The 15557-nt window shown below is 36.4% G+C and overlaps 1 protein-coding gene across 1 annotated transcript in view; it reads left to right on the plus strand.

The window, feature by feature from the left end:
• The window catches only part of RFX6 (regulatory factor X6), a 38865-nt gene that overhangs the window by 9632 nt on the left and 13676 nt on the right, over nucleotides 1–15557 (plus strand). The window contains exons 5-9 of the mRNA XM_040553192.1: nucleotides 3786–3863; nucleotides 7527–7554; nucleotides 12426–12533; nucleotides 15036–15113; nucleotides 15201–15314. Of these exons, the coding sequence (XP_040409126.1) occupies nucleotides 3786–3863; nucleotides 7527–7554; nucleotides 12426–12533; nucleotides 15036–15113; nucleotides 15201–15314 (406 nt within the window). The remainder of the gene's footprint in view (nucleotides 1–3785; nucleotides 3864–7526; nucleotides 7555–12425; nucleotides 12534–15035; nucleotides 15114–15200; nucleotides 15315–15557) is intronic.

The raw sequence follows: 15557 nt of genomic DNA on the forward strand, positions 1-15557 counted from the left end.
GGGCCTTAAAAATGGGTCTAATAAGTCCTTTCGATTACTTGAGCTTTAGATTATTAAGAACTATCCTCAGAGTCTCTCTCCCTCTGTGTTTACATCCAACAACCTATTTGTACAGAGGTGTAAATACTAAAACACTCATTTAAAGAGTTGACCAAGAAAGTACAACAAACTAAACACAATTTTGTTAGCAACACTACCCATGCTGCTCGCTCCAGATTGCTGAATAGCAGAGGAAGATTTCTGTATCCCTGCTGAATGGGAGAAGACCCAGACCTGGAGCAGGTTCCAAATCCACCTTTTTGCATAGGCAGTGTTGAACATGCTACGGCCACTACCAGAATTTAGTTATATTCTTCATGGTACATGAATTACCTGGAGCAGCTATTCAGGAAAATGTGCATACTGCTCAGACCATACACACAGAAGGCTGTTTGAGCTCAAGTTACAATTTAATTTCTTTGTAGACTTTGATCAATGTTGAATCTTAGCTTTTATCCATGATGTCTGAAAACTATTATCTTATTTATTAGGAGTGATTTAGTGGGTTAATAAAACTGATATGGCAGCTGGCCCCATGATAACAAGTTATTGCAAGTCCCTGAACAGCTTAAGCCTATCATTTCCTTATCAGCTATCATTTCTGTCAGTGTATGCTAAAATCAGGGCTACTAGCTACATAGGAACATATGTTATAATAAGCCACTGAAATTAAGAGAAAATCAGTTTAGTTTGTTCTTTAAAAGGTTTGTTACAAAAACAGAGAATAAGTTCCTTATGATGACTGATTTCCTTTTATGAACTGTACAATAGAGATATAAGAGTGGAATACACATGTAAATAGGCACATAAAGAGAAAGAAGGTACTTGAAGATGTAGGTTAAAGATATTGTCAGTGTGTCTGGAATGGGTCTACTGCAATCAGCAGGGAGTAAAAAATCAAAAAAGTCAAAAATCAACAGGGAGTCAAAGCTATTCAGCTAAGGACTTTGGTGTGTAAGAGAATAAAGATCTTTATACCTTATTCCTCTGTGAAGTACTCCAGACAGAACTTTAAAAGTACGGATTATAATTTATTTATTCTTTTATTGCTTCTGTGTCATGACTGGAAAGCTGTACTTTTTTAGTACTAAAAATTCAAGGCAATTAGAAAGGTAATTTATAAGCCTTTAAGACACACTGAACAGATACCGAAAAAAAAAATCTATTCTGCAGTTGAAAAAAACAAAAAAATTAAAGGAGTAAATTCCGGTATCTTGGGGCATTCCAGAACAGGAACAAGTACTGTGCCTGCCGTCAGAAACCTGAGAATCCAAATCATACAACAGTTCCTGTTTCTAGCCCAAATATGTTTATACTGAATTAGATGTGAATAATCTAGACATCGAATCCTAACTTTGTAAAGAATTACTGATTTTCTTTGGCCTCTAGCCCACTTCAGCTTTAACAGCAGGGAATTCCAATTTTGTGGTGAAAGTGTGAGGTTTTATTTTTAGAATTTACAAAATGACGTGTGATTGAAACTGAGAGATTTGGGGTGTTGGAATGAGATGCCGGCAACTGCTTGTTAACATAGCCAATTACAAATAAATTACTCTGCCTGTAGCATTTTTAAAGAACTGGTCACAGCTCTATTTAGTTTTTCATCCTGTGCAAATTCAAGACAAAGTAAATGCTATTATTTCAAAGGATCCATACATATGCATTTTTAAGACTTCTTGTGTCACATTTAAACTAACTGAATTTCCATGAACGAGGAAAAATGTTTATGCCTTTAGCATTTTTGCCAGAACTCTGTCTAATATTAGAAATTTTCAGATTCAGGTGTTTGGCTCAAGTCCACCTGTTTAATACCCATAAACCAAAGCTGTTGGTTGAAAACCTTCCGGACTTTAATTCACAACAGAGATGACGCACTACTGTATCTGAAAAGGAGGCCAACTGTCCAGCATTATGACATTTAATGAAAGGTCACATTTAATGAAAGGCATCCTAAACCACCTTGAATTGTCACTTTGATTTGATCAGTCAGCTCTGACTTTACTGGGTAAAAAGAGAACTGTACTGAGCAGATGGTCCTATGTCTGAGCTTCTGAGTATGAACAGATATTTTAAAATGCTCTGTTCACCACATCACCATTCATCAGAGAAATATGCTTATGGGGAAAGAAAACTAACAGTAGAGAAATAGGCAAGAAACTCTTGGCCTTCCTAAGGGTCACCAGGTACCTCTGTGTTCCAGTGATATTACATAGACTCATCAATTTCATATGAAAAATAAAACCTGTGATGCCATAGGTTTATGCAGCCACTTTCTGCCACAATTTCTTGGCTATAAAATCCTGAGTGCACCCAATAGACCGTCCAGAAACAGAATGACTATTTCAGATGAGATTTTCAAAGACACCTAGGCTAAGCAAACATATCCTTAATTAGGAACATCTCCTTAAAGGAACATCTTCCTTAAAGGAACATCTCCTTAATTATCATTTGTATCTAATGCCTTTAGTCAGCATTGTAAATGTAAAGCATTTGAGGTTTTTGTTCTTATCTGCAACTATCCCATACAAGAGCAAACAAAAAGATTGTAAATTTATTTATTTTTGTTTTAAATGGGCATCACCAGGAACATCAGAGATGAGCTGAAAACTCATGTGTTCTATTAAACTATTGGCCAGAGGATTTGTGTCTTAAGAGTGAACTTTTATACAAGTCTTTGAGATGTTTCAGTGAAATTAGTGCAATGATCTTGCAATGTACTCTCTGTATGTTACGCTTGGTTTGCAAGCAAGGTATTTCAACAGCAAGTGTTACTTTGAAGCAGTGCAGTTAAACCTACTGCCATGGTGTTTTCAAGATGACTTTAGTTAAACCCAAATGATCCTTAATATGCAGTCCATAACATTCTTACACAAGTTTGGTTTAACTCCACTTTAAATGTACTTTGTTGAATTTATAAGACAGGGCCTATCACCCTTGATAGATGAACTCAAGCAAACTTTGCTATGACTGAAGAAGAAAGAGCTGCCCCCAGCTTGCTCTCCTGCCCTACTTCTGGAGGTCACTTTTGTAGCAAAATGAGTGGAAAGCAGTAGCTACAGCATAGCTAGTTTTCTTAGCACCAACCCACCCTCTTCAGTGTCTTTGGTTAAGGTGTTGTGCTCAGAAATGCAAAGGCTGAGCAATAAACATGTTTCCTTCTTTCATTTCTGTTTTTGGAGCAATAATCTCCAGGAGAGCAGTGAGGGAAACAGTTGATGATAACTGCTTAAGCAACTAAATAATGCAGCAGTCAGTCAGCCTACAACCTGAGAGATGAGTGGATGAATGAGATATTGACATTGCTAGTCATAGGAGGCTGAACACTAATTTATAGTGGAGAAAATTACTGGGGAGTTATTTTTAACTGAAAAGTGCTCTGTAGAACTCTAAACGTAACAGCGGTAAGCCTGATAGATTACACCTGACGGATCAAACCCTTGCAACAAACTGGAAATAAAATGAAAGAGAAAGCATGTCAGGGAAAAGAGATATAACATGTTTCTGGGAGATTTGTTCTTCCAGCAACATTCTTGAAAGAGAGAAAATGTTTTAAATTTAAAGAAGAAGCTAGCCTTGAATTTTGGATCAAATCGTGGCAATACTGTTTTCTGAGACCAGATTTTTTCTATGCCAGTGAAAGGAATAAGCGGAAACTGTAAAGAAAAGCTTTCATGTAGCGTCCAAAACCAATTTGACAGTTTGTTTTATGTCACACAGAAATAAAAACACCCCTCTTTTTTCCGCAGGTATCACTATTATGGAATTGGCATTAAAGAAAGCAGTGCATACTACCACTCTGTGTATTCTGGAAAAGGCTTAACCAGGTACAATAACATAACATCTGAGACATAGCTTCTATCCCTACTTTAGAAAGATGGTCAGTGAAAATGTAACTTTAAACTTCCCTAACGAAGGTATTTATAGGACATTAATTGTTGTTGATACCAGAACTAATATTGCTGTGTATGTCAGTGTCTGGCATTCACAGGTTTAGGCAGCAGTTTGCTCCCTAAAGACACTGATTTTAATTTAACAGCTTGATCTTTATCTTTTGTTTGTATCTTCCAGTATGGCCTCTTTGAAGTCAGAGTAGAGCTGCATCAGCTTACATCATAGGAGGATTTGTTAGTGTAAAGCAGCAAAACACGGTTTCCAGAACACTTGTCTCATTTTGTTTGCTTGTGTATCACCCTCCGATTTCTTTCCCCAGGACAGCTTCCCATTATGAAACGTCTGGAGAACGGTGTGAAGCTGGCACCTGTGGGCAGGAGGGAGGGGTCAGTGTAGATTAATATTTACAGATCCTTTGACTGGCTAATATCAGTTTAAACCTAACCCAGGAAGCTCTAATTATATTTATTTAAGGGACAGCTAGCAGGATCAATACGTTACGATAGCTGCCTGTTGGTTTGCCAAAGATTAATAGTTCGTAAAACAAATGTCTCTGTTCACATATGGCTTGAATGACGGCTTTCATTGTCTACAGCAGTGTGCCTGTATAAGTGGGGACTCTGAGAAAGGAAAGAAATAAGGGACTTTACAAACACACACAGAAAATTCAGTTGCTGGCAGATTCAGGTTATATCCAAAGAGACTTTTCCCAGACAACAGGGCAAGTGTAAAAATTGAGGGTAATGTTGCCAGTAATGCTGAAAAGGTGGGATCTTTCTACTGCAGGACTTAAGGTATAAGACTAGAATATGCCATTTCTCTATCCATTATTTATCCAGAGCTGCAGAGGTGTTGCTGGTACACAGCTAGATGCAGTTCTTTCCATAATGCAGCATTATCTTGAACAAGATAATTTAATTCATTCATTCAATTGACTAAAAGCAGTTATTTTCACTTAAAGGAATATAGTCACTCTTAGTCCTCAGCTTTAGGTCAGCCAGTGCCCTTTTCATGCAAAGATCTGTCCTTGCACAATCTAGCCATGATGAAGGCAAAGAAATTGGAGATTGTGCAAAATTCCTCAGGGATGGATTTTCAATGGTATATCCTCACTTAAATATGTACATAGGTACTCCCCAAGATTTTCATGAGTACTTACTGTTCTGACAACCCCTATTTCAAATGAAAGATTCTTATGCACCTTTGAAAATCCCACACTCTACATATCTGTATCTTTAGGCAACTTATGCCAAATCCTCCAAAGGAATCATGTCTGGAAATTCCTAAAATTTAGGTAATTTTTTTCCCCAAGGAATGTACAGATTTCTCTAGTTGTCCCTACAATGAATGAGAAGTGCTTTAAAAATGACATCTGGAGAAATCAGAAAGTAGATAAGTCAGAAGAGCATCTAAGGTGCATCAGTAGCAGTCTCACACTGCGTAACAGCAATCTGATGCTGAGGAACTGAAGCCAATTTGAATCAATCCATCCCAGACATACAAACTGTAAGACCTACTTGGGAAGCTTGTTCTGAATACTGTGCTGCCCTGATTTCTGATACAGCCTTCATAAAATAGCTTTCTGGTGTACTGCTAGCATTTCTGTTACACTAAGCAAGGCAGAAAGAAGTATGAGGAGAGGGACTAGATTCTCATCTTATGAACTGCTTAAGATTCACTAGTAAGGAACCTTTTAGTTGTGTTAGGACTTGTGCTCTCATGTTGGAGGTGTTGAATTTCCAGGGTCCAGCAGACACTAGCTGATTTAGAACAGAAGCTCAAATGCTGACTTTGAACGCTCTGGGCCATCATTGTGTTTGGATATGGCTATATGAAGACAATGATGCGGTAGCCTGGGTTTAATAACAGGCTTCTGGAGAAGAAAAGTCAGGTAGTGTAAGGATTCAAAATAGCGCGTGAATGTGCCAGTTGCTGGATGCTGGATATAATGATCCATCTTAACCTCTGCCCTCTGCCTGATATCTGTTCTAGTAGGTAAGCTATAAAAATGGTTTCTGAGTCAAACTTGGAGCAGAAATAGCCAGGGAAAATATATGATTTGATGATGGTATCAGATCACACCATGCCTACCAGCACAAATAAAGGCATATGGAGGTCTTTACCACAAGACTTGCATATTAGATAGCAGCTTGTCAAAAGATTAGAAGGGGCCTTGGTTTAGTTGCTTAAATATATGCCTCTACTACCATTTCAGATTTAATTGTCATTCAAATATTGATATTTAGGTAATTGAGCTGAGCACAGTAGTCCTTAAATGCATGGTTGTCAATGCCTGAATCTTTAAATTCTGCTGTAAATTGACCTCCTAGTTCCTTTAAATATCAAGCCTTGCAGTGTGAAAGGACCATAACTAACACCAAAATTGTTGGTATACACATCATTTTGAGAAGCTAGAGATAGTGATTAAGGCTCTGGAAGAGCAATGCTAGCAGATGCTCTTTAGTGTTTTTACTGTACATTCTGCGTACTTTATGCTGTACACGTGGAAATCCACAGTCCATAACAAAAACATTTAGCTGTGAAGCTAATTAGCAACTCGCAGTCAAACTGAGTTACACTTTCTTTCATGCTCATCTATCAACAAACCAGGAAATTCTGAAGGTAACTAACATATGATGAATCATCGCATGATGTCCTGGGCAGGTGGAATTCCATAGGCCCTCAGCCTCTGATTTTCTTTTCTGTCAGCAGAGCATCAGAACAGTAGGAAATCACAATATTGCTGCTAATAATTATAAGTCTTCATATTGCCCACAGTATCTTATCGGCTAGCAGAACAGGAAATAATGATCAAGCAAGCCGTAGTTATCTTGCACATCTATTTTTAGACTGATCCTTTAGAACCTCTATCCTTACACACCCTCTAGTGAAGAAGCTACAATTTAAAATGTGTGTTTTCTAATTTTTGTATTGAAGAGTTGCCTCATAGTCCAATAACGTCATTGGGAATCTCTGAATTGGACTATTAATAGCACAGTCACAATACTGCAACATATTTTTGACAGCTAATGAATCTTTCATCTCAGAAATTGATTTTGCCTACATCAGAATAGTACTGTGGTGAAAGAGAGTGAAAGATCATTACATTTTCTTCATTTTTCCAAGAAGTGTAAATTCTAGATATTTTTTTTCTATTCTGAGTTTTCTCATCTGTATTAAGAACATTATGAATTTCTTGGACTCATGGACCTGCACTTATGATCCCCGTCTGATATTTGAGAAGTTGCAAAGATTCAGAGAAAAATAACTGAAACTGAGTTTCATACATTGTTTGGTCAATGATCTGAATCTTCATGTTTAAAATATATCTTTCAGCAGGTTTCCCTGATACCCTCAGGCACTTACATGCCAATGGCAGAAGTTAAGGAAAAAAACATCAATTTTATTCTTATTACATTTGGAGAAACAGTCATTTTTCCAGTTGATCTATATTATATAACTATTTTATATGTATATATAGGTATGTATGTATGTGTATATGCTTGCATGTATGTGTGTGTATATGTGTGTATATATATATAAAAATAAAAATGTTGTGCTTATGAAAAAGTAATTAAATACATTTATTTTCAAAGGTTCTCTGGAAGCAAGTTGAAGAATGAGGTAAGTGCTGTAGTCAGTTTCCTTTCACTTCTGTCATAATCAAAATAGTATTTGTGACCTGTGGTTTTGTTCACATTCGTTTCTTTGAAAATTTCAACAGTATTTCACATTAAAGATTAGACTGCATAACCCTTTTTCATGATCCTGAGTATTTGCTCTTCTAAATACTTTAAGAAAAATCAGATTAGAAGGCAGATTCCAGGGTTCATATTCCAACCTAGCTCCTCACAACTGCAGAAGTTTGTAACAGACCCTCCTACAAACAAAGGATCAGTGTCTAGCTTCTTAATTTTTTGCATCAATTAATTTTGTAGGACTTTTTCAGAATCTCATTGGTCTGATTGGAAGTGAGAAAATGCTTTTAATAAACTGAACTTTATACCTTTTCACCGGCATTATATTTTAATATTTTTGGCTCTTCATAACTTTTTACTATGATCCATCTTTATGCTGCTTTTGATTGCTAGACAGAACAAACAGCAACTCAATTCACTTTTGATCAGCCTTATAGCCTTTCACTGTACTTCACATTTTAATTTTGTTCTAGAAAAAAAAAAAGTTTTGTAAAAGGCTTGTCTCCAATTTCTATCAGAAATATCCCTTCTGTTGAATCCTAGAACTGTGTGTGTTTGTTTCACAAATAACTTACAGTTTCACTGCTTTACCCTCTGGGACAGTCACTGTCATTCTGGTCATATTTGTACTAGAAAATGACAGATTCTTGCGCTTCCTATATGAATAGATAGGGATTGCTCACAGGATTGTTCTTTGGCACCGAGTTCAACTGCAATGTATAGCCTTTATCAATACTATTAAACTCCTAATCCTACAAAACAACATAGTCACATCTCAGACACAATGCCAAGGAGAAAAGCCGCTAGCATGCAGTAGCTGTTGAAGCGTGTCTGATAGTTGTTGGCAAGAGCCAAAACAAGGCCAGGAATAATAGTGAATAATACCATTCCAATATTGTCTGGGAACATTTCCTGACTCCATTTAATTTACCAGACTAAATATAGCCTCTGTGATCAACTGATACACAACTGGTTTTCTCCTTTTTCATTTCCAGATAAGCAATTCCTAGCTGATAGCAGAAATTCTTATTGGTCCCTGAGAGTGTAGCTTTACTCTATTGATTTTCACTCCCTTTATTGCCATTATCTCAAAGCCATCCAGGTCTTTCTACGTGACCTCTTGGTCTTCCTTTTTACTGATGATTTCATTAGCTCATGTCAGCAAATTTAATCTATGAAGTATTCAATGCCATCAGTCCCAAGTCTGATCTTTGAGAATCTTTACTTCAATTCGTTTTCAGCCCAGAATTTTCACTGTCAACACAACATGTTAGCATTACAGCTAGAGTCAGTTTCTTAAACATTTTACATTCTTCTACTAATCCCTGTTCTCACCAGCATAACTAATCATTTCCCATGGTGACACCACGTCAATTATTTTAGTGAGGTTCCAGATTAGATCTGCTCTATTTTCCCCATTCAGATAATCAGCTATCTTATCAAAAAAAAAGATAGTGCTATGCTGGGGATATCCCCAACATATTCAAGGATTTATGAGCACTGCTAAAACATTTGTTCTTTCAGGGTTGGAGGATGAAAATTTCTGGTTCCCTTGGCATAAATGAATGAATGCACACTTTCCTTCCATCTCAGATATGGAATTCTCAATCTATTGGGAATTCACAGTCCCATAAACCTGTCTTGCTTCTGCCCCAAAGTTCAATGCGTTGGTCCTCCCAGAAAAAGAATCACAAGGAAGTCTGTGGAAATAAATGACAAAAGACATACCAGTGTGAGGTTTCATTTGTGTGGCTTTATGTTATCTGAAATTACTCAGACAGCTCTTAAGAGAAAAACAGGCTTCTGTGGTCAAAACTGAATTTCAGTAATCTCAGTTTACTAAAAATTTGGCAAGATGCTTTCCATTAAAGTGAATAGGTGATATATCTTCATTCATTTGCTTGAAAGCACATGCAATTAGGTATTCCAGAAAGATTTACAATGATTGCATAAGGTATAATTCCCAGTAAGAACATAAAGACATTGAAAAGATGTTAAAGCACTGATTGTCTAAATATACTGAGTAAATGGCATTTGAATGAACACTTATTGAGTGCCAGGGACACTGTTTACTTCTGGTATGTTTTATCACGTTTTCTAGTATTCTCTCTGTAGGGGGAGATATCAGCAAATTCTTTTATCTAAACCAGTTAGTGGACCATTAGAGTCTGCATGGTTAATTAGGCAGATAATATTACTGTCATTATCTTAATGTTAAATGGCCATTAGAAACAGATGGCATTAAATTGAAAGGGCAAGTGGCAGTGGGTTAAAATATTAAGCCTAGAGCTGAGGCACAGTCATATAAGTCCATTAGCAAGGTACAAAACATTGCAAATTATCTTCTTTTAAACCACCCACCACCATCACTGCCTTCTTTTAAAAGAACTAATCTCTTTTAATCAGACATTTTCATATATTTAATGGGTAATTGCATCATAAAGTAATTGAAATTACTCCTATTATTAAACAAAACAAAACGAAACTTCTGATACTTATAGGCAATTACAAAACTGCAAAAGTATTGATGTGAAGAAGTACTAATGTTTTTAAATTTCTCTAATTTCTTTGACTTAGAGTGTATCTGTATTTGGATAGTAGATAGCACAGGCAAAGTTTTTTTACGTAATGTAAGTACTCATTCTTGGCTATCTGTTTTGGTAGACATTCCACCCTATAAAAATAGGGGATAATATATATGTTGAATAAACCAGGTACAGCTATAGTTTTCTGAATACAGTATTTGAGATAATTTCACATGAAACTGGCCTCCAATTGGTGAGTTTTTGGGAAAATATTCTCTTTTGCACTTCTTTATACTATATTTATCTATATACCTATTATTCCCAGTTAAGTGAAATCTGACTGTATGTAAAAGGGTAGCAAAATACCACTTCAAGTACTATTCAAATGTCTAGGGCATGCACATAAATTCCATTAGTACAAAAGGAATCTGTATAGAAGTAGTGGATTTACTGCAGGAATATGCAGTAGGCATGCTCAAGCCCCTATGCAAAGCCTTGACATGAGGACTGGGTGGACTGAAGTGGAACAAAGGGTTTCAGCCAAATAGTCTTTGGATTTGAATGCAATCCTATGAGAATAAGCATGATTCATTCAGTAAAGACAGCATGATAGTACAGATTTCATTGCTTCTCTTGAGGATGAGGATTTCATCTTATATTGTTTTAGAGCTCAATAAGCATAATGTGGTATGCATTATTAATATAAGCATAGCAACATTATATCACTACAAAATATGACTGTTCTACTTTGTGGAGAAAAAGGCCAAACCAGATTCTGTGAGAGTATTGTTACAAACCTAAACAAAGATTGATTTACCTTATATTGCTTCTGGTTAGTAAATGCATGTACAAAGTGGCTGTTGTTTCATCCTTTGCAAATCTAATCTCTCCAAAGGCTCACATCTAACTATTCAAGATGTTTTCTCAGTCTGTAACTAGTACAAAATATGTTTATGATATTTCAGAAGTTACAAGCCAAAGAGGCTAGAGAGGTGAACTCTAAGAACTGCAAGGAACTCTCAGATCAGCAGAATTTAATATAATTCAAGAAAAATTTGTCTTGTCTCCAGGTCAGTGTTGACAGTGCATCAGTAAAGCAGCTAGAGAACATGAAACCTCTGAGAATACCATTGTTACTGAGATATAAAACAGAGATCATATTGTTAATAACCCCCCTTTCTTTTTTATTTCTCTTTGTTGTTGTTAAAGAGTTAGCCCTAGCAAAATGATATATTCCTTTCCTGTAAGTCCCTTTGAAACTGCATTTCCTCTTTCCAGGCTCAGTCTATGACCTCTGACTTGGAACTTCAGGACTGAGATGCAGTACAGGGCTCTTTCTATTGTGTAGATCTGTGACTGTATGTGCCTGTACTACCCAGCACAGTTTTATTCTGTCCTTATGGACAAAAGCAAAATGCTCCAAAAATGTTCACAGAACCAAGTCTAGTGTCTCTGAGGTGAATGGCCAAACTTTCTGTCATTTCAACAGATTATGAGGAAGCCAGCTAAAATCAGCGTCATGCCCCAGGAGGGCATGCAGCTCAGGATCCTGCCTTTTTTTCCTACAAAGCTCTTGGTACATATGTTTATGTGTATCTATTTCAATACAGTAGGAGACAGAACTGGAAGATATTTTCTGGGGCTTCACATCAAGTCGTCCACAATCACAGACACCTATATAATAAATACATCATTCAGAAGTGTCCATAGGCCCTACATGCCATCACACCTATAATGCCATAAAATATTATCAAATTTTATGATAAACTAAAATAGTGGTTATTGTAGTAAAACAGCAGAACCCACTATTGTAATGCCATCAGAGAGGGAAGAGAGCAGATGAAATCAATAATACTACCAGTACCCTATATCCTTGCACAAGAAAGATACATATTCAGTAAAACTTAGGGTTGCTCTGAGGATGTCACAAGCCTATACTGTAGAGGAGAGTAACAGATTACATTCTACTTTAGCTTTTAAACACAGGTTAACTTCAAAGCTTGTAGAATTCCATGAAGTAATGTGTCTCGAAGGCTGCATCATTCTGAAAACTCAAATTGGTAGAATTTAGATCTAGGCAAGTCCTTAATTGCTTTTCTGAGCAGAAATCCAGATCTGGATAAGTATAATTATTTTGAAGGATGATCTGAATGTAAATATTCTGGAATGTTGAGAGACTCTTTAGGTAATATACAAATTCAGCACAAATTGTTTGACTCAGCTAAAGGTGTATTAAGTACTTCAATGTTACTGTTTTTCCCTCACATTTCAGGGTGGTTTCACTCGGAAATATTCTCTGAGTTCCAAAACTGGAACTCTCCTCCCAGAGTTTCCAAGTGCTCAACATCTTTTGCTTCAAGGGTGCATTTCTAAAGACAAGGTAAAATATGAGCTACTTCTCTTCTAACTTACAGATCAAAAATTGCCACAGAATGTTTCTTCATATCTTAGCCTTTGAGGTATTGACATGAAAGAGCCAGAAATGTCCACAATCAAACAGAGGTGACTGATTTATAGAGGGGGCAAACCTTTACTAACACCGATTAACTGGCTCTCCACTGGAAAGGTGGTTGAATTATTTACCTATTAACTGACTTAGTATTTTACAAACTGATGGTATGTAAGACGGGGAGAGCTAAACAAACAAATAACTCAGAGTTGTATTCATTCCAAATGCCTTTGGATTTAAGGTAAATTTTGTTCTGATTAGATCAGAACAAATAATTCACAACAAATAATTAGATGAACTTTACACTCATTCATTAATTGTTTGAAAAGAATCAGTGAAAATCTGACTATACGGGATTTGGGGGATTATCCTAAGGGTTAGTTAGAAGTATTTCTGTAGTATGTTTTATGTCTAACTGATTGCATGTGCGTTAAGTCTGTATTATATTTCTGATCTGCTAAATTCCTGAACTGTGCTAGACATCTTTCTGGTACAAATTGTGAACTCTCTAGCTTAAACACCAGTATGGGTCCTGATGGTGGTTGTCTTGAGATACATTGCTTTAATGATTTTTGTTTTATAAGCCATACATTGCTTTTAAGTTTGTTCTGTAAAAGTAGTGAAGCCCGGGGTTCCTGATGTGAAGAACTAAACAAAAGGAGCCATCTGTAGAACACAGATCTTAGGTGGAAATCTTACAGGTTCTAAAGAAAGCCCAAGAACTGGTGTCCTCAGTAGTGTACATCACCTGCTGCAGTAGACTCCATTAGTGAATTGACATCTCTCATATATACAGTGTTCTTGTAACATGTAAATCTGAGGAGAATTTGAGGTTCCCTACAGGTCCAATACAACACTGTAAGAAAAACTGGATTTTACCACACCAACAATGAACAAAAAGATAAAACTCATTTTGTCTTCATTTTGAATTGGCAGTGTGCATTTGCTCTGGTGTTGGGACCAGGTGACCCAAGGGCCCAAGAGGGCCCATTGTAGGTGACTTCCTCTGGGAACAGACTCCTGGAGTTACAAGGAAGCTGGGGGAAGAGATATGAATTTATGTGTGTGTCTTCCTCTTTCTCTCTCCTTGCTACTTTTTCCTCATTCCTTGTTCTTACTTCCTGTTTTCTTTCTCTATTGTCTTTCCCCTCACTCAGCTTATCTGGCCAAGAGTTATTGAACTCTCTCCTGCAGTTCACACTGTTATCCCTTCACTTACTGTCCCATCACTCAGTCCCCTAAATTAAGATTCATCCAAAATAATATGATTACAACAATATTTAAAGCTCTAACAGAGGACAAAAGTTAAATGACCTTTACAAGTCTTTAAAGTCAAGGAAATGTGTAAGTGAACTTTAGATACTCTGTTGAAGCACCACACATGAAGTTAGACTCCTTCATTAAAGGTCTTAAAAATTGTATGTAGCTGAATTTGCTGGAGATTGCATAAATGTATCAGTCTGCACTAAAACAAATTGATAGTTTCTGCATTTTATGTTTCTGAAGAAAATAACCCAAAATTCAAATTTTCAACAAACTCTTCCAAAAAAAAAAAAAAAAAAAGCCTCATAATGTTCTTGAATCTCAGCCTTTGCACTCTTTTTCAAAGACATGTAGCTACAAAAGGAGCTGTGAAAGTCAGGAAAGTACATTCCAAAGAAATCTGTATGTGAGACCTATTGAAATAAAGCTGTACTAAATTCATTCAAAACCTGGGACTGGTTTGCTGGAGAAGTTCACAAGCTGTAACAAAACTTTTCATGATTCTAGACAGTAAGAATGGTTTTGCTAGCATCCTTCTTTCTTTCCTTCAAATATTTTACAAAACTCTTGTAATTTACTACAAATTTTAAGATTTATGGTAATTTTTTACAAACTCTTGTAATATCTCTGCAGGGTTATTAAAATAAGGGAACACTCCACTCAGATAAATTAGCCTGATGAGATGAAAAGGAGTTCTGCTTTTTAAAGTTCAGTTCGTGTAAGGCAGTGATTAAACTTTGACCAAATGACTGGCAGCTATTTTCTCATTTGTCCAACTAGATGATGTTTCAGAACACTCATAGACGCCTATAGTAGCCTAATGATTAACTTGCACTACTCTTTAGGATTAATCTTAGCTTTCAGAAAGTGAATTTACCTTGCCATCTGACTGGCTAATCTAGCTATTGTCTTTGATATCCACATGTTCACATTGTATACAGGATTCAAATGCTACAGTTCTGACAGTAACATTGAGACTTAGAGATGTGGATAAAAAAGAGAGATGAATGATGTCATCACTTCAAGATATACAGACCCTACTTGTAATTATGCATTGTAATACAGTTTATTTTGTATGTTTAAATTCTAGCTACAGAAAGCTACAGATCACTGTAGCAAGAAAGGAGAGAGAGCTAAGAAACTGTTTAATCTTTCTTTCTTCCAAAATAGGTAGATACTCTTATCATGATGTACAAAACACACTGTCAGTGTGTCCTTGACAATGCAATTAATGGGAACTTTGAAGAGGTAAGATTGTTTGAATACACATTCTTGGTATATATACGCAGGCAGACAAGAAAGCATTGTTTATGTCCATGATTCTGGTTCTTTTAGATTCAGCATTTCTTATTACATTTTTGGCAAGGAATGCCTGACCATCTTCTTCCCCTGCTCGAAAATCCCATCATTGTTGACATCTTCTGCGTTTGTGACTCAATTCTGTATAAGGTAAGTTAGGTATTTAGTTAAATGGATAATCTCAGCCATAGTATAGCTTTTGCTTGTGCAAAAATAATATCAAAGAATATCAGGATGCCCCGCTATATAGTTAGAAAGATTGTCATACCCTCTATAACACGTTTGACAACTACCTGTCAATGGGAGGAAATAATTAATGGCATAATAAAAAACACCAAGCAGTCAAAGGAAGAGACTTGAGGCTGTTTAGCACCTACTACCTTATCGTCATAC

The sequence above is a fragment of the Cygnus olor genome, chromosome 3 (genome assembly GCF_009769625.2).
Source record: "Cygnus olor isolate bCygOlo1 chromosome 3, bCygOlo1.pri.v2, whole genome shotgun sequence".
Lineage (NCBI taxonomy): Eukaryota > Metazoa > Chordata > Aves > Anseriformes > Anatidae > Cygnus > Cygnus olor.